Source organism: Poecile atricapillus, chromosome 9 (assembly GCF_030490865.1).
Source record: "Poecile atricapillus isolate bPoeAtr1 chromosome 9, bPoeAtr1.hap1, whole genome shotgun sequence".
Classification (NCBI taxonomy): domain Eukaryota; kingdom Metazoa; phylum Chordata; class Aves; order Passeriformes; family Paridae; genus Poecile; species Poecile atricapillus.
The window spans coordinates 9,825,358-9,852,411 of NC_081257.1; the positions used below are offsets into that span (position 1 = coordinate 9,825,358).

General features: G+C 45.8%; 2 protein-coding genes across 2 annotated transcripts; one reads left to right on the plus strand and one right to left on the minus strand.

The window, feature by feature from the left end:
* Nucleotides 1–3: 3 nt before the first annotated feature.
* On the plus strand, nucleotides 4–7,545 carry PPM1M (protein phosphatase, Mg2+/Mn2+ dependent 1M). The gene is made up of 10 exons (XM_058845090.1): nucleotides 4–267; nucleotides 1,199–1,322; nucleotides 1,939–2,193; nucleotides 2,676–2,788; nucleotides 3,746–3,830; nucleotides 4,117–4,235; nucleotides 4,629–4,692; nucleotides 5,540–5,647; nucleotides 5,829–5,977; nucleotides 6,253–7,545. The coding sequence occupies exons 1-10, from the start codon at nucleotides 53–55 to the stop codon at nucleotides 6,395–6,397; spliced, it is 1,377 nt and encodes a 458-aa protein (XP_058701073.1). The 5' UTR covers nucleotides 4–52; the 3' UTR covers nucleotides 6,398–7,545.
* Nucleotides 7,546–8,176: 631 nt separating this feature from the next.
* Nucleotides 8,177–27,039, minus strand: WDR82 (WD repeat domain 82). Its single transcript, XM_058845093.1, has 9 exons — nucleotides 26,677–27,039; nucleotides 20,918–21,015; nucleotides 18,020–18,086; nucleotides 17,729–17,828; nucleotides 14,821–14,937; nucleotides 13,910–14,065; nucleotides 13,716–13,785; nucleotides 11,810–11,952; nucleotides 8,177–11,631 (listed from the first exon to the last, which is right to left on the minus strand). Exons 1-9 carry the CDS (start codon nucleotides 26,835–26,837, stop codon nucleotides 11,602–11,604), a joined length of 942 nt encoding a protein of 313 aa, XP_058701076.1. The 5' UTR covers nucleotides 26,838–27,039; the 3' UTR covers nucleotides 8,177–11,601.
* Between the last annotated feature and the right edge of the window lie 15 nt (nucleotides 27,040–27,054).

Below are 27,054 nucleotides of genomic sequence, written 5' to 3' on the forward strand. Positions count from 1 at the left end.
GCCCCGGGGCGGGACCGCGGCCGGGGCCGGGAGGAGCCGCACCTGCCCCGCCATGTCGGGCGAGTGGCTGCGGCGCTGGCGGAGGGGCAGCCCCGCGGAGCGTCCCGGCGGAGCCCCGGCACCGGGGCCGGGCCCGCCGCCCCCCGCCCTGCGCTACCGCCGGCCCAAGTTCCTGCCCGGCGGCGGCGAGGAGGCCCCGCGGGGCGGGCGGGCCGTGAGGGGAGCCGGGCCCGAGCGGCCGCTGCCCTGGGGCGCGGGATACGCCGAGTGAGTGGGGCCAGCAGCGGGGCCGCTCCGGGAGGGGCTCCGGGCGGGGTTAGGGGCGCTCCCGGGGTGCTGATACCGGGGAATAGGGCTGGTTTAGGGGGTGTGCAGGGTGCGGGGCGGGCTTAGGGGACTCCTGGCAGGGAACCGGGGCGGTCGCACCCCGCCTGCCCTTGCTGCGCCCCTCGGCTGCAGCCGCCCCTGCCCGGAGTGGCCGCCCGCAGGCACAGCTCGCCCTCCTGAACCTTCTGCGGGCGAGGAGAGAGCGGGTTCCTGCTCCTCAGGAGGTTTGAGTGGCGGTGAATCCTCCAGCCCCTCTCGGTTCCTGCCGGGGGCGGCGGGGACACCCCTGGCCACCCCTGCCAGCTGCAGGGCCCGCACCAGGGCTGGAACAAGTGGCCGGGACAGCCCCGAGAGCAGCACCGCTCTTAACAGTGCCTTTGAAAAGGAAGGGGAAGACCACATTTTTCTTGGTTTGCTGTTTTAAATGGCAGAGGGGATGGATCAGGCAGAACTCCAGCCAGGAGCTGTCCCCACGTCCTGGCCAGAACCAAATCACGACTCCACGGTGCTGGGATGGCACAGCCTGAAATGCGAGGAAAGCTCGCTCCCATCCAGGGACAAACATTACCAAGGCTGGAAGGAAAAGCAAGGGTGGTGCTTCTGCAATGCACTGTGTCAACAAGGAAATGGCACGGTGTGGGCTGCTGACGAGGGCTGCCTGAGGCCAGGGTACAGGTCTCTGTGTCCCCAGCTGGGCTTTTCCCTGCTGCACACCCTGATTTACTATTTCAGTCATCAGCAAAGAGATCCTTGAGTTTGAAAAGGGAGCAGGGAGGATGGGGCTGGAAAGAATGGGCAAGGTGCAGCTGTTTGCAGGGGCTGCAGAGCAGAGGTGCAGTGTGTCTCCACACCTAACCTGGAGTGTTTGCAGGGTTATCAATGCTGAGAAGTCAGAGTTCAATGAGGACCAGGCAGCCTGCTGTCAGATCTCTGTTCGGAGGAGAGAGCCAGGCCTGGAGGAGGATGAGGAATGGCTGATCCTGTGCTCCACACAGGTATTGCCCCCAGGCAGGCTGTGCTCACCCTGCTGCCAGCCTTTTGCTGCCACCCAAGGGCGCAGGTTCAGGAAACAGGATTACTCCATCAGTCCTATGTGCCCACGTGCTGAAACCCTTCCTTAGATGTGTTCAGGTGACCAGTGTACTCTGTGGCAGGCAAATATGTAGCTCTGCTTGTAAATTTCTGCTTCCATGGCCCATGACTTGCAGCATTTGAGGTGATCCAAGGCCTTGGTGCCCTCAGTTTTCCTGTCTTCCCTGTGCTTTCAAGGACCAGTGTGTCTTGCCATCACTTGGGCAGCAGCATGAGCTGGGCACACAGGATGCTCTCACCAGGCTCTGCCTCACTTCTTGTGAAATGGCCCCATCTCCCCTAATACAGCACACGACTGTGTGTGATGCAAATCCAGGTGCCCAGAGCTCAGATGATGGGTCTGGCAGAGCAGCACGTGGGCATTGCTTAAGTTTGAGCTGCACATGAGATTTGCCAGTGGCAGGGAAGGGTAGCTGGGGTGGAAAAGTCAGGCAAAACACATACAGAGACATCCTGGCTATGAGCCTGCCATCTGTACAACCTCTTCAGCCCCTGTCTTGTCCCACTTCCTTACTGCAGTTTCTGACTGGTCACTACTGGGCGCTGTTTGATGGCCATGGTGGCCCAGATGCTGCCATCATCGCCTCCAACTATTTGCACTACTGCATCAAGCAGAAGCTGGAGGAGATTGTGGGAGGCATCACCGAGGCCCAGCCCCCCATGCACCTCAGCGGACGCTGTGTTTGTGACAGTGACCCCCAGTTTGTGGAGGAGAAGCACATCCACGCAGCAGACTTGGTGGTGGGAGCCCTGGAGAATGCCTTCCAGGAATGTGTGAGTACCCCATGCAGGGCACCAGTCCTGCTGGCCCAGGCAGCCACAGTCTGTCCTTCCCTGAGCTCAGGGTCTGCAGTCCTGCTGCTCACTGAGTAGGCTGAAGCATTGGGCCAAACCTTTCAGTGTGCTGAGATCAGGCTGGGTCAGACCCCAAGGCCTGCCTCAGAGTTGTATGTTGGCAGTGCTGAGCCAGAGCACAGCTACAGTAGCCTGTACACTTCAGTAGGGCAGGAGGGTGATTGTTAACACACTCATACAGCACCTACAGGTCTGAGCTCCCCCCATCATCCTCCTAAAGCATCCATACTCCAGGAGCAGCAGCTTTGTAGGCTGTACAGAAGCAACATTGTGTGTTTGCTGGTTTCCTTTGGCCCACCCACAGTCAGTTTTGGTTCTGGATTGCTGCTGGGAGGGATGAGACAGTGTGTAGAAGCAGCAGCCCAGATCACACCAGTCTCCGAAATTGTTGAAACCAACAGGATGAAGTCATTGGCCAGGAGATGGAAGCTACGAAGCAGACAGGAGGTTGCACTGCTCTGGCTGCCCTTTATTTCCAGGGAAAGCTGTATGTGGCCAATGCTGGGGACAGCAGGTGAGTCATAATAAAAGGGAGAAGTTGCTGGGGATGAGAGCTGAGAGTTGAGCAAGTTTTCCAGCATCTTACTGTCCTGGTTTCAGCTGGGACAGAGTTCTAGAGAACACTGTTGAAAACCCACTGATTTTTAAGTTGAGTGAGCACTGCTCAGCAACAGTCAGGGACTTTTCAACTTCTCACCCCACCAGCAAGGAGGTTTGGGGGCACAAGAAGCTGGGAGGGGACACAGCTAGGACAGCTGACCCCAGATGACCCAAGGGATGTTGCAGACCACATGGCACCATGCCGAGTGTGTGAACTGAGGGGAAAGGTGGCCTGGGGCCACTGCTGGGGAAGTGGTTGGGCATCAGTCAGCAGGTGGTGAGAACTGCACTGTGCATCAGTTGTTTTCTATATTCTAATTATTTTCTCATTGTGATTTTCCCTCCATTCCTGTTGTAATAAACTTTCTTTCAACCCACAGATTTTACTTTCCTTTATCCCAATTATCTCACTGGGTGGGGGGGAGTGAGTGGGTGGCTGTGTGGTATTTAGCTGCCAGGTTAAACCACTACTCTGATTTAATCCTACAGACAGTAAATGTGCAGCCCAGCCATCCCCGCTCCTGCCTGGCATGGGACCTGTTGGAAGAAAGGTGTTCTCATGCCTTCTGGAACAGTTTTGGGATTTCAAGGGACTAAAGCTGCCCAGACACAGCATTGGGGTGGTAATGCAGCAGTACACTCAGCCTGGCAGGTGTTTAAAAGTGAAGGGTGATTTCCCTCACTTGGGTGTGGCCCCCCATTCCTCTAACAGTGAACTTGACCACTGTCAAAGTCAAACAGGCAAGCACAGTTCTCTGCTGCAAGACTGCAATTGCAATCGAGTTATCTGACATGCAGTGCCATTTTTTAACAGTTTTGGGTGCACAGCTATTCTCTGGCCTGGCTGAGCTTTGCCTCTTCCCCCTTGTAGGGCAATTCTTGTCCTGAAGGACAACATTGTGCCCATGAGCAGCGAGTTCACCCCTGAGTCAGAGCGGCAGCGAATCCAGCACTTGGTGAGTGACTCCTTCCACACATCAGACAATCCAGCTGCAAGCTTCCCACTGGGCCAGAGAGGGCTTGTGGCAAGAGGACCCCCAGCTTTCCTTGAAGACCACTGTGTGGTCATGTCAGCTGGCAGTAGCCAGTAGTATGAGAGATGTTCATGTCCTTATTGGAACATGCTTTCCCAATTCTCCATTCTGCTGCTGGGAGTACCAGTCCTGAGGCAGAAGCAAGTCTGGTGCCCTACTCCACTGGAGCAGAACCTGTCCATGTTCATCCCTCTGTTCCCTCCTACAGGCTTTCCTTTTCCCCAAGCTTCTGGATGGTGAATTCACCCGCTTTGAGTTTCCACGAAGGTTGAAGGGAGATGATGTGGGCCAGAAAGTCCTGTACCGGGATTACTTCATGGAGGGCTGGTGAGTCTCTTCTGCCTGACGGCAAGGCTGCAACACAGGACAGCTTTACCTGCTCACACCAACAGGAAATGAAAGGAGAAGGGGCACATCCTGCTAGTGAGAGCAGCAGCACAGCGGTAGGGAAGGATGCTGTGAGCAGCACTGTCCAAAGGACCAGGGCCCTGGCAGGGTGGTTAGAAAATGGTCAGGATGGTCCTTCTGGCATCCACTGCAGTGGGGCTGGTGCAGGTACAAGCTGGGGAGGAAGGGGAGAGTGAGGATCACCTTGCCCCATCCTCAGTGAGCTGCCTTTGCGTGGAGACACCACAAGGGTTCAGTCAGTCAGAATGCTCTGGCTGGGTTGTACTATCAAGTCAGACAAATCCCAAACCAACAGTGAATTCTCTGTTCCAGGGGGTACAAGACGGTGGAGAAAGCTGATCTCAAGTATCCTCTTGTCCATGGTCACGGGAAACAGGTAGCTTAATGCTTTACACACTAGGAAAGCACAGGCAAGTCTTCTGGGGGTCCTCAGTGTCCCTGTCACTCATGTCACACTCCAGGGCACTACAGCACACCAGGAGCTCTGGTGTTCTCCAGCACAGCACAGTCCCACAGCCCAGATACAGCAGCTTCCTTTGCTGCCTGGCTGGTGTAACCCAGAGCACCTTCCTCCAGAGTACAGCAGAGCAGACAGCAGCCCTGAGGGAACCTGCCCTTTTCTCATCTCCCCTTGCACACAAGAACTTGATTCAGATGAGAATTTCATCAGCTCCCACTTGGGACTGTCTCCTTTAGCTCTAGTGCCTTTCCCACAAGCTGTCCCCGAGGAAAGGCTGACGAGCCTGGAGAGGGAAGGAGGAGGTCGGGAGAAGCAGTGATTGCAGCCATCCAGCATCAGCCTGCTGGGGTTGAGCAGAAAGTCCCCTCACCTCCCCCAGCACTACAACCCACATGCCACCCCGTTTACCGAGTCAGTGCAGAACCTCCTTTGCCAGGACAAATGGACACGCCCAAACCAACCCAAATGTCTTTCTTGCCACCTCAAGCCAAGAGCAGATGCCACCACAGGCTTCCTGAGGTCTGCAGAATTACCCAGAGCGCATGTACTAACTCCAGAGCCGTTCACAGTCAGGCTGTTTCCACACTCACATCAGGCCATTGCTCCTGATCATTCCTCCACCTCCAAAGTCTCCAGAGGCTGCTCTGGGTGATGCTTGGAGAAAGGTCCTAAAGCAACAAGTCAGTCAGGACAAGCCACACATCAGCCTTTAAAGGCACCACACCCCAATGTTTCAATCCTGTTTTGCTTTATCTGGGGCCAGGCTCGCTTGCTGGGGACTCTGGCTGTCTCTCGAGGCCTGGGGGATCATCAACTCAAGGTCATCGACACCAACATTGAAGTCAAACCCTTCCTCTCCTGCATTCCTAAGGTCAGTCACAGCAGGTGGGAATTAAACAAGCAGCTCCTCTGTAGCAGAGGAGAGACTTGGCAGGTCTTAGCATTTCTCCAAGCACCCTAGTCCCAGTGTGTCATCTCTCAAGGGAAGTCTCATCTTCCTGAGCCCTCTGTTACATTGCAGGAATTGTCAGATTAACTCCTCTGCTTTTCAGGTGAGTGTATTTGACTTTGCTCTGCACAACATTAAGGAAGATGATGTCCTCGTCATGGCAACTGATGGCCTTTGGGATGTCCTGTGCAACGACGAGGTTGCCCATGTGGTCAGGAGCTTCCTTGCAGAAAACAGGACAGATCCTCAAAGGTAATACCAGCTTTACCTTTGTTTTCCCTTCCAAAGAACGTGGTCAGACCTAAAGCAGGCTGAGATCCCCCTGCTTCCAGGTCAGCTCTGGCATGACCACTCTTTTCTGTGATTTTGAAAACAGCCTGCTGATCTGTCCTCATCCTAAAGTAACAATTATAAACCTGATGTCTTAAACAACCTTGTTATTTTGACAACATAAAGCCACATCTCAACATCGTTCTTAAGGGGAATAGTTGCTGTATTAGCCCAACCTTGCATTTTTTTACCCACAGGTTTTCAGAACTGGCCAAGTGCTTGGTATGCAGAGCAAGGGGAAAGAAGAGAGGCCACCAGTGGATGCTGGATGACAGCCACGAGGCATCCTACGATGACATCTCTGTATTTGTCATCCCTCTGCACAACAGGGAAGAGGACTGACTGTCAGGATGACACACAGCATCCCTGTGTTCCCTTACTGAGGTGCCATTCAGCATCAGCCTCAGACTGAGGATTTCTGCTGCACACAGTTTGCTCTCTTCCAGCAAAACCATTTGCAGTGGAACCTGAAATGCACAGCCAGCACTTGGCACAGGATGAACGAGATTAGTTCCTTAACAACATGCAGGAGAAGCACAGTGGGCAACAAATCACTCCCCTTTCTCATTGTTGGACCAAGGAGAACCTGCAAAAGGGGCCATGCCAGCCAAATGGCACTTTTTCTAAGATCTTTGCGGTACAGTGACACTCAAATCCATATTTCTACTGATCCCTCTCCCTTTTAAATATTGAACAATAAGGATCAATTGAGACCCAGCCAGTCTGAAGAGCTGGCTTTTAATCAGACTTGAACTAAGCTGAACTGGATGCATAAGCTAAAGCATCTCTCGTATCCGTTTGCTGTAACGTGAGATGTGCTGAAAACCTGGGAGCTGCTGCCAAACACAGCTGTGGCTGTGGCATTGGAATGCTGGAGCAGTAGCCCAGACCTCTTAAGACATTTGCCATTTGTAGGCAGCACCACCTCAAACCCAGAAAATGTAGCCAGGTGAAGCTTCACCCTGGTGTACAGAAGCCTCCTGTGCAACGATACGTGCCTTACTCTTATTTAAGAACACTGAAGTGTATTAATAACACAGTGTACAGATTTCTAACAAATCTTAATCCACACTTGCTGATGCTTTCTCTATTCATTTCTGACAGCAAAGGAGGTTTTGTAGCAGCAGCACTGATGAGAAACAAGGTGTTTCAGTGCATCAGCTGATTCAGTAGAAGAGCTCCAAGTAAAATAAAACCGGTTTGTTGCAATTCGTCTGCACTGCAGAATCTCAAGCACTTACTCCAGCAGAAACACGGTGCAGAAGACATGCCAGAGTTGTCTTAAACTCTGAGGATCTGCTTCCCAACCTGTTTATTAGTCAAGCAAATTCAGGTCTGGACAAGCTTCCCATCTCCCCAAGTCCCCACTTCAGTTTTCATTATTCATTACAGAGATTCCAGGATTCCAGAGAAGCAGCCAAACCCCAGTGTGTGTTTAAGTTCCGCAAGGATGGAAGTCCAAATAAAAGTACTTTTATTTTTTTCCCATGCATCTTACTGTGGTGTTATTCGTGAGGGAATAACTGGGGATTTTACACAGACCTGGGCTGGAGGAAACCAGCCTCTGAAAATCACTGGGGAGTTTTTGCTTTTAATGCATCTTTGCTTGTCATCAGAATAAAAAACATTTCTCTCCAGCTTCACTTTCCCTCCCATCCTCTTGAGTTTGACCTGAAAACAATGCACATGAGGATTCACCCATGGTGATATTGCTAGTGACCCTTCAGTAGCTGTAACACATTTATATGCATTAACTGTAATGATCCAAGATTCCTGTTACCCAAATGCAGTAAGTTATTTTCTCACCTTCTTGCTGAGAAAGAGCTCAGCTCCTCCATCCAGACCACAGGGTGCTGTGAACACTTCACCTAGGGTACCATAGCTCCATAAAGTAGCTGTCACAAGGCTTCTCTATCGTGATACTATCAGAGGCAAAAATCACCCTCTTAAAATGGGCAATTTATGGAGGGGTAACTGCAAAGAATCACCATTTCCACTACAGAATTTCTGGCTCTCCAAAATAAAGGGAGATTCTAAAAAATGGATGAGTTCAACATTCCCCCTCTAAGAAACCAGCAAGTTGTATCACACTGGACAAACGGAGAATTTACAGCACTCAAGTGGTCTCTCTACAAAATATTTATTGGTCACAGCCACAACATTGAATTCTCCACATATGTAGTATTTTGCGACAAAGCATAATTTGACTTTATGTATTTACACTCACTGGCAGATACCACCGAAGAGTCCAACTCCCTATAGCAGCTCACGACCACAGAGACCAGTTTCTGAAAGGCTCACCAGGTTCCTGCCCCTGACCCAAAATCAAGGTGAAGTCTCTTAAAGTGCTAATACAGCCAAGAGGCATTGAAAAAGATACCCTGCTGCTTCCAAATTTGTCAATTGCTCCTGCACCCTCTAAAGCAGGGATTGGGGCATGAATCCAGGACCTGGGAGCTTCAATAAAGTAATAACACTCTTTCAAGACTGACTGGGGAGAATTACACCTGAAATCTACAGCGCAGGCAGATGGGCTCAGCCACCACACTGCTTACTTAGAGGTGGGTTCTTGAGTCTCATTTCCCCCTTGTTTTGAAAAAAGGTCTTTGCTTCATCCCAAAGAACATGGGGAGATTTACATGTCAGATTTGGAGGGGGAATGCTGTTTACTGCTTGGCCACTCTGTGAGACCTGGGAAGGCTGTTTTTCATCAGATCTGTTTCTCATTAGCTGGTGGCCCTAAAGAATACAGGAATTGCAGCCCTGAGACTCCTAGAGAAGCACATAGAAGCTGAAAGCTAAAAGCTGTATTCACCTTTCCTGTTCAACTGGCTGAAACACGCCATTCTCAAGTTCCCTGACAACGCTTGGCACATTCCCCTCTTTTAAAGTCAGATGGAAAGCACTCCATGCTACATCAACAGAGATGTCTCTGCCTGTGTGGGTGGCAGTGGGCCCTGGGAAGGCACTCAGCTGCCACCCCGAACAGAGAACTACTGCTGTTGTGCATGAGCCTGAACATCCCTCTTCACTCCAAAAAGCAACTGATGTGCTTGTGTGTATCCTCCTAAACCACTACTCTGGTTCCCTTTTTCCTCAACATTCCATGCCACAACATACCATGTTTTACAACATTGCAAGCAGAAGAGAGCTGAACAACGACCTCTAGACAAGTCTCAAAACCACATTAACAAAGAGCTTTTATAGAATAAAAGACTTCCAAATGCTTTCCTGTGAAAAGTAACACGGAATATGGCCAGAGGCTCTGTTCACTTCCTCAGGCAAAAGACTTGAAAAACCTCAAAGATAATTTACTACTGGACGCTGAAGTTTGACTGTTAAAACACACTACAAACCCCAAATACCTGTATTTTACAAAGCACTGCAAATACCAACCAAGGTAAAATAGCACCAAGCAGCCTGAAATGCAACACTGCTGAGATAAAGTGGCTGAAGCCAGAGAAAACCACCTCCCTTTGCACGGGGCAGTTTTATTTATAGGCAACGGTGGGACAGCACAGGAAGAGGGGTGGCATGAACCTCTCATCTGCATCTCCAGCAGCAGGCCTGTGTGGAAGAGGGAAAGCATCTATCACCCTGCTGGAGGATGGCAAACTCACATGGCAGACCTGTGGTTAGAAATGCCCCGTGTGGCAGCAGCAGCAGCAGAGCCACAGCCACAGCACAGATAAAGCTCCACGGTGTGAGCCTGCCCCGTGTGGGCTCCTGCACTGCCACAGGCAAGCGCTGTGACCTGAACTGAACCAGCAGTGCAGCAGTGCTCAGTGCCCATCCCCAGCTCTCAGCATAGCACCTTTCCACAGGCAAGGACTGGGAGGGGGAAAAAAACGGGCAAGAAAAAGCAGAACAGAAACAGCTGTTCTACAAGGCATTTACTTTTCCAGGGAGTCATAATGCAAACTGTATACAGCTGAGATTAACTCTGCTGTAACAGGGGAACATCAGGACAACCGACCTAAGGAAAATGCTCCAGCATTGTTTGCCAGTATGGAGTAGCACTGGAGAGCAGAGACAACATGCCCTTTACTGTCTTGTCACCTTGCCAGCTTTTCATATTTATGAGCAGGGAAGCACATGTGACTGGGCAAGGGAAAGAACAGACTTCCCAAGCTCTGACCCAGCACAAACCCAAGTGTGTTTGGAAAGGCAAGAATACAGTGAACACTACATTTTCGCCAGGCCTGTCCCAGCTTGCTGGTGGATGCGTTCCATTAAAGCAGCATTTCAGGAAAAAGAAACTGGCATTGGGCTTGAAGACCAGCCTGCCAGCTTTTCTGTGCTACAAGCCCCTGAGGCAGGAGAGCATGTCCCTCCCCATCTCTTTGCAGAGGCATTCCTTGGAGCAGGGCCACAGCGAAGCAGAGTCAGCACAGTCATGCCTAAGATTTTTAAAAGTCATTTCTGAATACACCATCTGACAAAGGATGCATTGCTCTTTTGGAGCTATCACTGGAAACCTGCAGACAGGTACCAAACTGTGTGATGGACTACCCACATGTCAGTTTTACCAACAAAGAGATACCGGTCTCAGCCTGGTGTGGGATGAATTTCATGGAGCTTATTTACAGACCAGGGGGTGGAAAACTGCATCAGTGAAAGTAAACAGCCTAGACACCTCACATTACTGGCCCACATCATATTCTTTTATACCTAAAAGTAAAAAAATATGGCCCATTCCCACTGCCCACCCACCCCATGATATTTACAAGTAAGATCAGCCAAGATGGGTACATAAGGAAGATATACAGGCAGACTGTGCTTTCAGTCTCAGTGTGGTTTCTCCGTCTTCCTGCTGACAGACTTGTTTATTGCTCAGGACACTGGCTGGACCTCAGCAGTGCTGTCTGCGCCTCCAGGATGTTGATACAGCAAACAGCAGGGAGGCTTTGGCAACCTCTGAGATTGGATGATACCTGTGCAGCTGCACACTAAATTGCCAAAAAAAAAGGATGACAAGATGCATGAGGTACATTCACAGCTACCCACACTTCCGGTGCATGTTCCACTGCAAGAGAATCCAGCATCTGCCGTTGAAAAGTGTCAGTGTTCACATTTGGCACAGAAGTATTTGCATCTGTGGACTGCAGTGAAACCAGAGATCCCAGACGTTAAAAACATGCACTTACGGAAAGGAACTGCACGTTCCACGTTGGAACATCAATAGCCTTGTGCACTTACAGCAGGAAAACACGTAATTACAGCTTTAAAAAATGCCACAAACATTTTGTAGATAAAACAGACTTCACAGCTCTAAGAAATAACACTGTGTCAGTTCCATCTTGGGCTAAAGCCTGCCGGGCATGGACTGGAAGGTAAGAACTTGTAGCATGCTGCTTCTTGAGCGTGCCAGGAGGCCAAGAGGAGCAGTCCTCACAACGGAATGCTGTAGATAAAGGTAAGACATGGAAAATACGCAGGAACAGGAACACAGTCTAGGAGATGTAGGCAATTCCAAAACTATGCTTGCAATGACGTGCTGCTGTTAGCAGTATGGGAGCCAATCGACAGCAGCCACAGCGCAGGAATTAGTCATCGATAGTTGGTAACCAGAAGGCCTACAGAGGAGGAAAGAAAACAACTTTTCATAGCAGAACACAAACCTCTCCTACAGCACCCTGTAGGAGCTGCCACCTTCTGCAAGCACACATCAGAAGCACTGAGCCTTCTCAGATTCAATTCTGGAAGGGTCTGCACCTCATGGAGCTCAGAGGAACTTAAAGCCCATTTCCTTACCATATTGGAACAAGCACTAGCGAAAGTCATAAATTTTGGATTGAACTGCAGACAGGTTATAGGGCCTGTGTGTTTTCCATCTAGGACAGCCACCTTCATCCCACTTTCCCCATTCCAAACATGGATCTTCCCATCCTCCGAACCTGAAGGCAGGAGTGGAAAACAAGATATGCAAGATGCACTGCAGAGGTCAGCAGAGGAAAGGAAGAACATTTTCTTCTGTCAGAACTTTAGGACCAGGCAGGTCTCAACTTTGTAACACAACCTTTAGAGTTCTTCAAGTGTCACAAGGGCATGTTCAAAACATCATAGAGTTAAAACACCTGTATCCAAACAGCAGGTTTGTATCTTTGTACTGCAGAGACTCAACTGCACAACAGAGCAACACTATTCAGGCAAAGATGTTAGCTACTGTCACCCAGTAGGAAAGGAAAGCTGACATCTCCAGCTGGAGGAGACCCTGGCCAACCTGCACCAATGTGCAGAGGCCAAGTGCTGGGGAAAGAGTCATTGTTCACACAAGTTCTCAGTTCAGACATAGGTAAATGCCTCACTCAGTGGGCACAGAATCAAACCAAAGCCTTTACCATGGAAGGAAACCAGATTTCAATGCACTAAGCCAAATACCAGAACCTCCCCTGGAGATATCAACTCCCCACATTACTATAATGGGACAGGTTTTTCACTTTAAATGACATTTTTCAAACTCTGAGGCTGAGAACTTTATGTTTTTATAACTCAGTTCTCCTTTAGACTCATTTTAAATAGGATTCCTAATAAAAATGCAAAGCATTTTCTTCTGCTTCTGTATTTGTGCCTGCAGCCTTTCAGGAAAAAAAAAATCAAGCAGCACAAGCTGCAACTTAATCATATGTGAAAACTGAACAGGAATAAGTGGTTTGGAACTTCTACTACTGTTTAAATTTGGAAGAGCACAACAGGAAGGCAAATATGTGCAATGAAGTGCTCTCCAGAGACAAACTAAACAAAAACCCCACCCCTCTTCTCTGCAATCAGGAAGTTCTCAGCCAGAACAAAAGAAAAGAAGTTTTGCCAAGACCATCACTCATACGGGAAAAATGAGGATCTGGATACCAAATTACCACAAAGTTAAACATGTTTGATACAGCGGCCACAGAAATAAGAACAAATAATAAAGTTCTAGGAAGGGCAGCACCACACAGACTCATCTGACTTGTGTCCACAGGTCCTGCTGGGCAGCAGGTGACCGAAGTGCTCATTTTGGGGTGCCCAAGGTGCAGCACCAGGCTGTGCAGGAGTTTCAAGCTGTACAGCTGTACCCCTCAGGGGTCCATCTTGCAGAGGGCCAGGGGAATCATACACTGGGAGCCACTGGGATGCCTATAGTTTCTGTCAAGGATTAAGAGCTTGTTCCACAGACATGGGGATTTACAAGAGCCACATGAACAAACTGCAGCTGCCCCAGAACATCACCAGTACAGAACACCCCTGGGGTGTACAAACTCACCAAGCTATAAGACCAGTCACCCAAGCACAAACATGTGCTTTGGTCATCAGAAACAGGGGATGGCCACAACACAGCCACAAAATGCTGTGAGGCAGCACATGAGGGCATCCTAGCCACAGGGAGAGGACACTAACAAACTGTGTGACCAGTCTTCTCACACTACAACAGTTTCCTGGCCTCTTATTTGAAACAGCATTGATACATATGAAAATAAGAAAAGACTTCTTGCAAGCTTTTTTACATTTCAGTCTAGAGAACACTGAGCATTCTAACAAAACAGAACACTGTCAGTACAAAGAAAGCTTACAGCTGCATTGTATTATTTAAATACATTCTGTTTCCCAACAGACACAGCTTTAGCCCTGCATAACACGCCTAATTTCAGAGCACTGAAATTCTTGCCAAGAATTATCTTACCTATCATGATGAACTGAGAGTCTGGTGTGAATGATGCCTCCAGCGTGACAGCCTTACTATTGTTATAACCCTATGGCACAAAACAGGAGAATATGTAGTAGAGACTGTGTCCACAGCAATCTCACAACCAAAGGGCACCTGCTCCCCAAACTGACACCAAGTTTTCCAGCAAGTACCACAGGCAGCAGGCTCACCCCAAATGTGTGCAGGACAGCTCCTTTGAAGGCATCAATCAGCCGAATGAAGCCGCCATTCGTTGAGATGAGGATGAGTTTCCCATCGTTGCTGAACTTCAGGCCTGTCCACTCACACGTTCGATCATATTGCATCTTAAACGTAGCAAATGGCCCCTGAAGACAGAAAATGGGAATTATGAGGAAGATTATGCATTGCTGTTAACAAGAATCTGCTTCTAACCTTAGCGCAGGAAAACATTTCAGAGTTTTTAAAATAAAATCCTTAGCCCTAAGATATCAAAAGACAGTGTCAAGACAAACGTGTCACTGCATGTGTAAGTTTCAACATATGAATCCAGTTTCCAAATAAAAAAAGAGAGTGCAATATGCTGTTTCAATCCAACAGTTTCATACTCTACCACAATCAACAGCACAAATTAAATTAAGGTAGGAATAAGTTTTCAAACAAGGCTGCCTAATGAAGGTAGAGAAAGTTTGAGCCAGTGTAATCATCATCCGAGTTTTGAAAACCACGGACCTAACTATGCTCAGTCCTTATTCAGTTCAGCTGCCCACACCAGTACAGTTTCCTCTGAAATTTCCATCCTTTCTGACAGTCCTGGCTCAATCTTTGCCTGTGTTCTTCCAGAATAAGCAGCAGGGAGAGAAAGGCCAAAACCACACATCAAAGAGCCTAAACTGGAGTTTGGAGCAGTTTCAAGAGTTAGCTCTCTAACACTGGTTAAGAGTGTACCTCAGGATTTGTATCTCCTTCTGTCCACGAGGTGTGTGCCTACTGAGAACTCTCTGGATGTCAAAAAGGCACCCCAGACAGTAAGCTCAAGTACACAAATCCAGCCTCTGAGCACTGAGTTTAGATAACTTCTTGCAAGAAAAAAGCTGTAAGAAGGGAAGTTAGGGTACCTCACCTTGTCAAAAGAACGGAGATCATAAAGCTTCACCATTTCAGAATTGACTCCAGCAGCAAAAATCAACCCTTCTGGGTCAAAAGAACACACTGGCTTTCCTTGGAGATGCATTAAACCCTAGAAACAGAAATAGCCAGAATTATTTGGCAAGACTGATGCTCACATTTCTACCACCATCCTTCGAGTCCACTGTGAGCAGGACAGAACACTAGGCGTGGAACAAATTAATTCCAGTTGTAAATACTGAGGTTTTACAAAGGAGCAGAACTCAGCTTTCTCAACTTCAAGTCATCATACAGAGCTTCCAATTTGCTTCAGAGACAAAGTTTACACCAAAACAAATCAAAACCTCATTCAAGGTGTCATGCACTCCAAAAGTCCCCAGACAAGGGAAGCTCATATGGCTGTGTTAATAACCAGACCAGGCAGCACCACAAAATACTGCTGCTGGGATCAACAGCAATGCTCTACCACTTATGGCTGCTAAGAGGGGAAAAATAAGTACTTTGAAAGCAAGGGAATATCACTGCTGAGCTTTACATGCCTGTTAAATGAAACCTCATACCTGCTGGAAGCAAACAGACCTTACATATTAAAAGCAATAGGTTACTACCAGAGCTCATTTTTAATGTTACCTTTTCCTTAAGTCACATAGAAAACGCTTGAGAAAATTTAGTACATGCCAACCAAATATGTCATTTTCTGTATCCTGACTAGCAGTCTGTGCATGTTTGTCAAACATTTTTATGTACTGTATGCACATAAACGAGAACACATCTTTGATTAAATCCATAACACATTTAACAAGTTTCTGCATTTTTCATTCTTCCTTCATTCTTCTCTAAATAAAATCTAGAGATTTTACTACTTCTTTCCCTTGTAGGTCAGTTTTCCCTGTGGTCTCTGAAAGTGAGGCAGTGAGCTCAGCCAATGCTCAGGGCCCTGGTGAGTAGGCCAGCTCTGGTTTCCCGGGAATATTTCCAGGCAGTATGGCTGCCATCTCATGGACCAACTGAAAACTACAAGTAAGACGTCCTCAACCTGTTTCCCAAACTTGGCTGGATGTAGCTTCCAGTTACAAGTCCTAGTTTTACCATTCTTACAAATTCAGGCATTAGCATAAATCACACAATTGCTACTGCACTTACAACCCTATCTCATCAGCAGCAGCTTGGAGATGGAGATTCATCCCAAGGGAAACCTGTACATCAGAGTTAAAGGCGTACTCCAAAAAAAAAAAAAAACCAAAAAAAAAAAAAAAACCAAAAAAAAAAAAAAAGCAGAATTAAGATCTGCCAGAAAAGGCTTTGTTTGAAGAACGATAAAAACATTTTATAAGAAATGTAAATTTTTTCTTCTCTTTCATTTACAGTTACATCATCTGGAATAAGCAAAGAGCCCTCTCTCATTAGCAAAATGGTCCTGGGGAGATGGGGAAATATGACAGCACAACACTATGTACCCAGATACCAGGACAAAACAACTCAGTACCACTAAAAGTAGAGATTCTTCTTCCAATCTTTCATTTCTGCTACTGCTGCCAGTTCTTGTATTTTTCTCAGTCCTTACAAGCCTACCTCCACTAAAAAAAGGTAAAGTATTTGTCTTGGGTTGCAACACAAGATGCAACCAGAAGTATCTATTCTATTACCATCTGTTAAAACCAGGTGGGGCAGAGTTCTTTATCTGTTCCATGACCTGTCCCTCATAACTCCAGGGGAATATCTTCATACCTTCATTTTCATATAATGGGACACCTGTTAAAACCAGGTGTGGCAGTGTCTCTTCCACAACCCATCCTCCCTCCAGGGGAATACTTTCTGTTAATGGGCCATTGAGTCTCACTGCAGGACTGATAAAATTACATCAGCCCATTGTGAGATGCTCCACCCAGGGGGAGGAGCCAAGCATCCCTACCTGGATATAATCTCAGACTCAGAACACCACAGGCAGCCTTTCTCCACTGGATTCCCAGAGGAAGACCAGACCCACCTACACCACCACTGCACATTCAGAGGAAACCTACACCCTTCTACAGGATCATTTCTTAAACAGAACCATGTCTGTCACTCCAGGAGGACTGCAGCCACCATTTAATGGGACTGCTACCAACACCCTGACCAACACGGTGTCAGGTGGTATTCTGACTCTGTCAGTGGTTTTTTTGTACTACTGCATTTTTATTTGAATTTTCCTAGTAAAGAACTGTTATTCCTATTCCCATATCTTTACCTGAGACCCCTTGATTTCAAGGGGCGTGGGGGAGGTGTTTACATTTTCCCATTTCAAGAGAAGTTCCTGCCTTCCTTAGCAGACACCTGTCTTTTCTAACCAAGACAGTATTCCAGCAAAATAAGTAAACAAAAACAAATAGGGTTCTGTCTTGCTATCAAGTCAAATCTGCTCACAAACAGTTCTGACAAACAACAGAGGTGATGCAAGGAGGTGGCAGACCATATGGCTAGTGTTTTGCTTTAGATCACCAGTTTCTTCATCAAATTTAATTGCATCAAGGCACCAATTTTAGACACTACAAACACTCAGATAAGATGAATTCTCAACACAGGAGGGATGCCAGCTCCGAGAGAACACCCTTTGCATAAGGTAGCAGCCTGATGAACAAGCTGATGACACCCAGCCCTTCTCTTGTTTCATCAGCTGTGGGTGTTATTTCTTGCCCTCCCCAGTGCCTCTCCAGCATAGATACAGGTGAGAGCAAGTGGTGTTACACGATGTGACACACACAGAGCACAGAGATTCCTGATCCAGGCTCCTTCAGGGAGGTGCCAACACTAAATCAGCAGCACACACTTCTGGCAGTATTTTTAGCTTCTCACAAATACACATCCATTTTTTATCCTTCCAACTGAAAATCCAACATATTGTGCACATTAATTTTATAACCTACCTGGCAATTTGGAGAGCGGAGATCCCAAAGTCGAATAGTTTTATCCAGAGATCCAGAAATAAAAGTATCATCCACTGGAGACATTGAAAGAGCAACCACTCTGCAATACAGAAACCCACATGCATAAGAAACAAACCAAAGAAGTGAATGGAGCAACACCCACCCCAACAGTTGTGTACAAACCAGTAACTGAACAAAGCAAAAAGCAGCATGAACTAAGTGTAATGGAATTCAAGCTCATTACCATTCTTATTTCAATTTCTTCTTTCCTGTCCCCAAGCCACATCTCACCTTTTTGTGTGCCCCGGGAAATACCGAATGTATTTGTTATCATGCAGGGAGAGGTATCGGATTGTGTCTGAAACATAAACAAACCATAAGCTTTATTATACCACCAGCCCAAGGTTATCTGACAGTGATCACATAGTAACTTGCTCCCCAGAGCAATAGTAATCTCACCACCGTGCTTAAGTCTGGTCATTTAATTTCAAGTAAGACTTCAAAAGAGAATCAAGTTAGAAACAGACATAAAACCAGCTCAGTTCCTAAGCAGAACTGAAAATTAGGCATCAGGAAAAGATACTTCCCACAGTCTGAAGCCATATTGCGTTTTAAAAACAACTGTCATGTGATTTATGCAAAGTAATTTCAAATTTAAGTAGCAGCAGGTTTTTATTCCATCGCTCTCAAAAGTGGAGAGTAACAAATTTACAGAGTTGGTGCTTCCAGCTTGTATTGCTCTACAGCATCAATCTGCTCTATTCCTACATACACATTCAGTAAACAAATCTCCAACTAAGCAGAAAACACAGGAAATGTACAGATTCTGGCACTCAGCTAAAGATAAAACCAGTAACTTCAAAGCCAGGACAAGACCATTAAAAACTAGCAAATCTCTTTTCTTTTTGTTTAATCTGACAATCGACAGCTTCACACTTTCTCTGCACTTACAGCAGCTAAGCTCTAAGAAGAGGACAGAGTAATCTAAAGCTTAGTGCACTTCAAGCAACCTTAAAAATAAATTGAATAGATGAGAGCAGCAGCACAACATTTCTCAAGAGCCAATTTTATCTTGAGTATAGGTGAACATACCAAGAACAGCCCACAATTCTGGAAGATTATATTGAGACTTCCTCCCAACATTAAAAGAAATCCTTCTAAGAGGAAACAATAATTAAAGACAGAAGCAACTTTTTAACCTTTATGTGCAGACTCTGTACTGCTGGAACAACAAGTCATGCTGAGGGTCAAGGACATTTTTACTTTTGACTCAGAAGAACACGTGCCTAGAGAATGCAACATGTACTGGGCACTTTGACAGTTGGAGGGACTACTGTGCTAAGAACGTTTGGAAAGGCTCATTCAGCAAAAGTTTCTATCTGTGAAAAAATTATCAAGTTCTCATTTTTGCCTGAGGTCGCTCATCAAGCTAAGATCAGAGGTCTAAGCCACCCTCTAGTATTTGACAAGCAAACTGAAGCTGACTGAATAAGCTGTGTATGTGGTACTGGTGACAGAGTTCTGAAAGGCTCTAAGTGACCTGAGGTGATTATCCAAAATATAAATCCTTACCATCAGTGTCATGTCCCACATTGGATAGAATGAATGTGCTTCAAACTTGCTGTTAAGACCCATCTCTAGTTTTTCCTGCAAGAACTGTCATTACCTGATCTCCGAAGTATCCATGCAGAATTCCATCCTTCTTTGCTAAAGAGAAAGAACTGGGGCATTGTGCTCCTTTGTGATCCTCACTGCTGGCAGTGCTCTGTCCCAGGCAAGGCAGTGGCCTGTACAGTTATCTCCTGTACCGGGTGGTATCATAGACCCTCAAACTGTACAAACTACTACCTCAGCCTGGAATCAGGCAACAGAAAATAAGTCCAGAGGTCTTGAGGAAATCTTCACAAGTAGATTGGTAGCAATTCAACAGAAAAAAAAAATGCTTGGAAACAAGCAGCAGCATTTCTATAGTGTGTTCCTGAGGTAATTTCCCCTCCCAATACCTGCAAAACAGGTTAATGCAAAGCCCCTTGCTCATGACCACACACATTAGGGACTACAGAGTACCTGGACTCCTACAGTATGCACTGTTGGTTTTATTAAGGTTACAATTTGTAACAGCAACAAACATTCTCACATTGTCTCTTCTTCTTGTCTTCTAATTAACTGTTCACCATAATGCTACCCTGTGGCAGGAAGACTTAAGGCTTACCAGTGCTTATAAACAAAAACTCAGTACTCAAAATGGCATTAAAATGCTTCATTAGATTGTTAATTATTAGTTATTATAAATTAAATAACAGCCAAATTAAATAAGTGACATATAGTAGTGACATAATTAAAAAAATAAGTAGGTTCTGAAACAGACTGAAAATGCAAATGCCTCCTGTGACACTTTTAAGCCTTTTATATCATTAAATCAAATTCTGGTGGAAACTTCCTTGTTCCTCTAGTTTCAGGCCCAGCTTGTTCTAGTTTAACCTGACTTCCCAACTCTTAACTTCCATCTCCTCTAAATTTACAGCCATTGCAATTCCTTTAGTAGCTCAGCACACATTACAAGGCACCACCATCTCTACTGTCAAGTTTCATATCTGCAAAGGAAAAATCAAACCAGAACCTCCACTATGAGGTTTATGAGTCTGTAAGTACAATGTTAAAATCCATTTGTGAAGTGCTGTGCTACAAGACTTGCTCATTGCAAAATTCTCAGACATTGACGACAAAAACAAACAAAACTAAGACTGAGCTCTGTGACCTCCTGCAGCCTTGGCAGGTAAAGTTCCTGCCCTCCCTTCCTCTGCAGCTGAGCTGTGTGTACCAGACAGAGCTATGGCATTCGGCCCAGCTGCTCCTTGCACCTCACTCACACGTAAGAGATGAATGTGCAGAGGCCCATGACAGCACTGATACCAACACGAGCTGAGCAGTGCAGTGAAGAACCCAAGTTTTATCTCCCTAACAGTGTTTAACCCCTCAGTTAGTGCAGCAGCAAACAAAACATGTAAGGAAACTCAAGGGACTAGCACCAAGCTGTGCATTAGTGTTGGGCATTAATTCCCTCCTCTGCCTCTGACAGAACTCTCATCACTGAAGAGCTGTTATAACCTTTCCCCAAATCTCTAGCACTAATTATGCAGACATGTAGTGCAAGGAGATTAATATGCTCCACTTGAGTGGATCACTTACCATCTATTTTGTTGGAGCTGTACACGACAGTGTTGGCAGCATGTGTATATCTGATGAGGTCCACTCCATACTTCTTACTGTACAGGGTCCTCTTTGGTCTGTCAGGAGGAAGCAGAAATAATTGCACTCTCTGCAACAAAAATCTTAAAACAAAACACACATCAACAAGGCCTGTTCCCACTGAGGCATTATGTGATTGTTTCAAGACGTCAGATGTTTTTTATACAAAAAAAAAAAAAGCTTTTGCATTTGATTTTCAAACAAGGATCTTGTTGTTTCTCCAAGACTATCCCTAGGCTTGAGGAGTTCTCTGTAACACCTGCAAAATGCACGCGTGTCCTCCAAAAATTCCTTTTCCTATGACGTCTACCACAAAAAGAAAAGGAGGAGTTAACAATGTGCACAGCAAGCAGCACTGCCTTACTGTGCCCTTATCCATTCAAATCTCCCATTCATCTGCTGCTTATTTTAGGTTGAGTATAATTTGTCTTTGTTCTCTGTTACTTCAAAACCTAGAACAGGCTGTCTTATTCACAGGGTATTAACCCAAACACATTTATATACCAGTCATCTATAACAGATATAGTAACATAGGGACTTTTCCAAACTACTGCAGAATTATACTTGTAACCAATCTTAGGGCAAGAAACACAAATTCAACATTTTGCAACAGAATGAAAAACCCTCTAGTGAGAGCAAACACAGCCTATAGAACTGGGTTTTGGGGGGTCTGGTAAGCAAGTAATGCGCTGCAGTCTAGAAATTTAAACTGCAGTGCAAGCTTAGAAGCAGCTGGCTAATAAGGGTATCTCACAGCAGTGGTGCCTGATTGAGCAGTGCAAGATCTCCACCACCCCCCTTCCCCTTTCATCCTCAGCTGAGGGAGCACGAAGGTTTCAGAGCTGGACAGTGGACCAGTGAGGGTACTGATCAACACCAGAAATACCATCTCTTCCAGGAGTTATTTTTAATCCAGAAATTCATAGCTCTGGTTATTACACAGGCCCACAAAATATTTTACCCACAGAACCAAAGAAGACAGCATGGGAACGGAAACAAACAGCAGGAGCAGTCGAAACCAATACTGTTGCCAAGAGAAAAGTTTGCCAGACTACACCCTCAGACAAGGTATTCCTATTACACTGGACTTTTTCTTTCCTCATTAGCCTCAAGCTGACACACCCAAACAAGAGCACAAGTCAGAGACTTTTCATATCAGAATGAAAACAGACATTCACTTCTTAAATATCAATTCTCAAACAGCAGAAGCCATAGGACTTTGACCTCAAAAGAACCTGCTGGGGATAAGTTCCCATGAAGCGAAAGCCAATACAGCAAGTGCAGCGAAAAGCCACACACCATCTGTACAACAGACCAAATCTCAATTGCTTCTTCCCCAGTTCCTCCAGCAGTTTTTAAAATCATTCTTCAGATCCAAACATGCTACACACTGAAAAAAAACACACCTAATTTAAAGTTTGACACACTTAAACATTATGCTTGATATACTTCCCCACACTGCTTTCTGAAGTTACCTCAGCTATGCTGTTGACCAATCTGGTGGGAATAAAACCCAACAACAAACCAAGAAAAAAAGCCCCAACATCAAAATATATTATATATATTAGATTCTCCCATGCCTAGTTTGGCTTTTGCTTTTATATTACAAGCTTAAACCTTAGAAGATCTATTTAGAATAAATTAATATAGACAGAGACAATAAAAATCAACAGACAGATCATTTACCAAGAAGAAGGAAAAAGACTTCTGTGTTCTAGGAAAGGTGAAATTTTCATGTAAACTGATACAAAGAGAAGTGTGTCACTGCACATAAGACCTGTTGCCAATCAACTATTTTAAACACCAACAAGAAAACTAAGTACTTTTTAACAACAAATCACAATCACTAAACAATTCCAAGGTCAAGGTCAGTCTATCCAGCCCATCTACAAACAAAGCAATATTGACAAAGAAAAACACAAGATCTCAGTCAAATCTGCTAGAAAGATGAAAAAGAACACAGTCAAGGTTTATACTATCATCCATGCCTTGGTTTGAATCACTGCTGCTCTGGGTAAAACATCACCCACAACCAGGAACGTGGATGTGCCCAGCAAACACCACAGCTAAGCAGGAGTCCAGATCCATCAATTTATTTGTATCAATAATACACAACTGATATACACTAAAATACAAACTAAACCTTTACTAAAGCACCATTCTGTCATAGCAGGGCCACCAATGTGCAGCCAAGCTGTTCCCAGCCTCAGGGATTGCTGTACATCCCAACACACAACTGTCCTACAAGTTTTCACAATCCTTCCTTAAGTCCAAACAGACTCCAGTGAGCCTCTTAGTTATGCTTCTGAGCCAGTCTACTGTGGAGGGATTTGGTGATGCAGGATGGCTTAAAAATTTAATAACAATTTAGTTGTTTGCACACTTTGAAACAGAAGTGGAATCTCGGGACCAAAATTATTGGATGGTCATGTCAGTTGCCTAAGCCCAGAACAATACATGATAAGGAGATAATCTTGTCCTGTCAGCCCTTGGCTACACAGCACTGTTTCAACTGTCCTGACACTGTCAGAAGCTGTTGTTCACCAACATGGAGTTAACCACACTCTCACGGAGCTGTACAACTCATTTTGGTGTGGCAAAACAAAGCAAACTAGGTGAGGATACTCCTAAAGTACAACCAAACAGCTGCATTTTAATTCTACCAGCAGAACTGCGCATTAACAGAGGATACACGCCAAATTTTCCCACTTTTACACAGGGAAAGGCATTCATTTTCAAGCCATTTGATGAAGTAGAGTATCCTACACTGAACCCCAGTAAGCAGGACCTTTAATTTCCTCCTGGCTATTATATCCAAGCAGGTGAGAGTTCCAGGCTCCTGAAATTGTCATTTATAAGGAAAAATAAACCAACTATATAAGCCTGAAAATGCTGCAACAATGATCACTCAGAAACCTGAAATATCATCTTCACATGAATTTCCAGTGACAATCCAAAGCAAAACTTTCCAGGTTAGAGAACAAGTATGTTCTGCATCCCTAGCTACCCCTAAAAATCACAGCTACATTTTTAAGCTAGTTGATAGTGCATGAGAAGCTTTCATACAATTTTAAAATTTTATAACCACTAGAGAACTGGATCCTGACACAGAAGTTACCTTGAAACTACTCTCATTGCCCTGCAGCACTGCAGTAGAGGACTACTGATGTACATTTAACTTAATTAAAGCAAACCCTCTGACTATAAAGCACATCACGATTAGATGGAGATTGGAATGAAAGGGCCAAATGTCTCCCAACCCATCAAACTATTCTTTACAAATTTGAAAGGAGAAGAGCAATCAATACAATCTGCATTAACATCACTCAGCCCTGCTACTACCGTATATAATTAAGACCTGGGATATGATCCATGGCACAATCCATATGTATAGAGTTACCTGTTCTTACATAAATAAAAATTCAATATTTTCACATCAGAGTTCATTCTAGCAGATGGGGAACACCAACAACTTTAAGGTGTAAAGCAATCAAACTATGCAGAAGTCTAAAATAATATGTAATAGGTGTGCCACAAAATTAAGAGGACATGCAGGAAGCAGTCTTTTCTCCCAGCAAGTATGATGCCTTGGCCTGCTTGAAAAAGCAAAAGGGTTAGGACCACCCGGTTTACTAGAAAATATTTACAACACTGAGATATCTCTGTCTTGACACTCCCAAGCCATTTCTTTTTCATTCCCGCATTATCCTGTCCTTTCTATTCCCTGTCCTATAATACACACACTTGTTTTCCTTTCACTTTCTGGGTAGATGTGATGCTTCCCAGTCCTGCCTTACAAAAAAACCAAAAACAACCAACAACCTCAAAACTACATCTCTACACCAATAAGCACATATAAAACTTAAAACCTGGAGGAATTTAAAGCAAACACACGCTTGTATGGAGAAAGATTTTAATGGCGTAACGACACAATTTGGCTCAAATTGTTCCAGCTCTCACAAACACTCTTGGTGTAGGTTTCCATCTTCTGAACAGGAGCACCAGATCTGAAGTGCCCTGCAAATTTCTGAGAGTTTATCCAAAAAACAAGATAAGCACCGCGTGATCAATGGTAGAAGAAAGATAAAACCGGACAGTTAAATGAGAAACAGAAACACACTCTCAATTCCTTATCCTTAGGTAACAGAAATCAATCAACACCTTGATTGATTACGTCTGAATGAAGCCAATATTTGAAGACACAAGCAAATCACATGTATTTTAACTGTGCTTTGCAGATAAGGACGCAACTTGAGAAAATTATTTAAAACACAGAGGACCACGTTTGCCTGCGGCGATCCAAGACACATTTAGGAACTGGGCTTTATGGGAAACACCATCAGGTTTTTAGAAGTTATAGTGATACACACCACATCATCTGCACCTTCCAGCTTAAAGCATTTAGCCAAGAAGTTACACTCAAATGAGGCACATCTGCACATTGCTCACAACAACCACTTCTCTATTAATTAGTGAGACTTGAGCCCAAAGAAGCCAAAGAAGTCAGTTCCATACCTGCAGCAATCCTAAGACCTGGAAATGTGACCAGACTGAACCCTTTAGGCTTAGCAACTGTTTAGCTCTCACAGAACTGAACCTTCGCTTTCACTAAGGAAATTATCACCACTTTCTCCAGCCTACCAAGATGTGCAAAATTAAGTGGTGATTCGTGTCAATCAAATAGCACTCACCTATGTACGTGTGTCTGCGAGCAATGCAGACAGAGACCATGGGATTATTACAAAGAAACGTTTTGAAAATCAGCTAAAATAAATCATGGAAGTAAAGTTTAACAAAGTAATTATATAGCAATAAGCTTTTAGCTAGCAGCTTGTTCTAACAGCAAAATTTTAAGCTTTTAAACTACCCTGTAGTTTAAACTATCATTTGTATAAACTATAAATCAGTTTTAAGAAAAATTTGTAATCACTGAAAAAAGGGAAGTAGGACCAACATGAGCTAAAAAGCTCTACAAAAGCATTTTGAAACATGCTAACTTTGAGTTTTGTAGTAACTGAGGAAAGAGCCTATGAAGGTATTTTTAGACAGGTTAGCTTTAGGTTGTGAATGACTGAAAGAAAGCTGGCAAAATATATGCTGGCTAACAAAATATATGCTTGCTTAAACAAACTGCTAATGAAAAAAGATATTTTAAAAGAAAGGTGGGAGACTAGAGAGACATCAGAAGACCATCTCAGACCACCTCCCCAACAGATGTCCAAAAACCACAACTGCTTATTATGAAGAAAAAGCAAGTAGAAGATAACTGAAGACTTGAAGAAGTGCCGTGACAAGAATGGTATAAGAGACTAACCTCCGAGACCTGAATTTGTGCGCAGCTTAGGGTAGAGACCCCTGAGGCACCCAGCGCGCTGTAAAACTTGCTCACCTTTTATCGAACAAATTAATAAATTTGCTATATTGCTTGACATATTGGCAAGTCCAGCATTTTCATCTATAAGAAAGATAACAAGCACACCCGGAGAGCAGGCAAACCCACGCTGCTGCCATCTCTGCTGCTGGGCTTCTACTCACAAGCCTACGTTAAAAAAAAACAGGAGAGAAGCTCAAGCTGAAGCTCACCGGCCGGATCTGCGGGCAAAGCTTGTCGGCAAAGGCCACCGTGGGCTGTCCCCACGGCCCCTCACAGCGCCGTGCCCCAGACCCCGAAGGCCGCAGCTCCCAGCCCCGCCACTCACTTGCCCTCCTGGCAGTCATAGAGAACGATGGAGTCATCGTCGCTGCTGGAAATGACGGTCTCGCCGTTGGGGCTGAAGTCAAAGCAGTTGATCTTGTCCGAGTTCTCGCGGAAGACCTTAGCCACGCGGAAGCTCCGCAGCACGTTGTCCGTCAGCTTCATCCCGCCCGCCGGGCCGCGCCGAGCGAGGGCGGCGGCGCTGAGAGCAGCCGGGCGGGGCTCCGGGCGGTGGCGGGAACGGGCGGGCCGGCCGGAGCGGGGCGGTGAGGGGCCGCGCGGGGCAGCGGAGGACGGTGGGCTCGGCGACTCGGCGCGGTCAGGCCGCGGAGAGGCGGCTCCCCCTCATTGTGTCCGCCATCTTGCGGCTCCGGCGGGGCCG

Bases quoted from the DNA above. Each gene is read 5' to 3' on its own strand.
- PPM1M (XM_058845090.1), top strand. From the start codon at position 53: ATGTCGGGCGAGTGGCTGCGGCGCTGGCGGAGGGGCAGCCCCGCGGAG. The intron at 4,693-5,539 runs GTAGCTTAATGC...ATCTGGGGCCAG, and splicing joins TCCATGGTCACGGGAAACAG to GCTCGCTTGCTGGGGACTCT. The intron at 5,978-6,252 runs GTAATACCAGCT...TTTTACCCACAG, and splicing joins AACAGGACAGATCCTCAAAG to GTTTTCAGAACTGGCCAAGT.
- WDR82 (XM_058845093.1), bottom strand. From the start codon at position 26,837: ATGAAGCTGACGGACAACGTGCTGCGGAGCTTCCGCGTGGCTAAGGTC. The intron at 17,829-18,019 runs GTGAGATGTGGC...TCTGTATTGCAG, and splicing joins TTCCCGGGGCACACAAAAAG to AGTGGTTGCTCTTTCAATGT. The intron at 11,953-13,715 runs GTAAGATAATTC...TCCTGCCTTCAG, and splicing joins CTCTCAGTTCATCATGATAG to GTTCGGAGGATGGGAAGATC.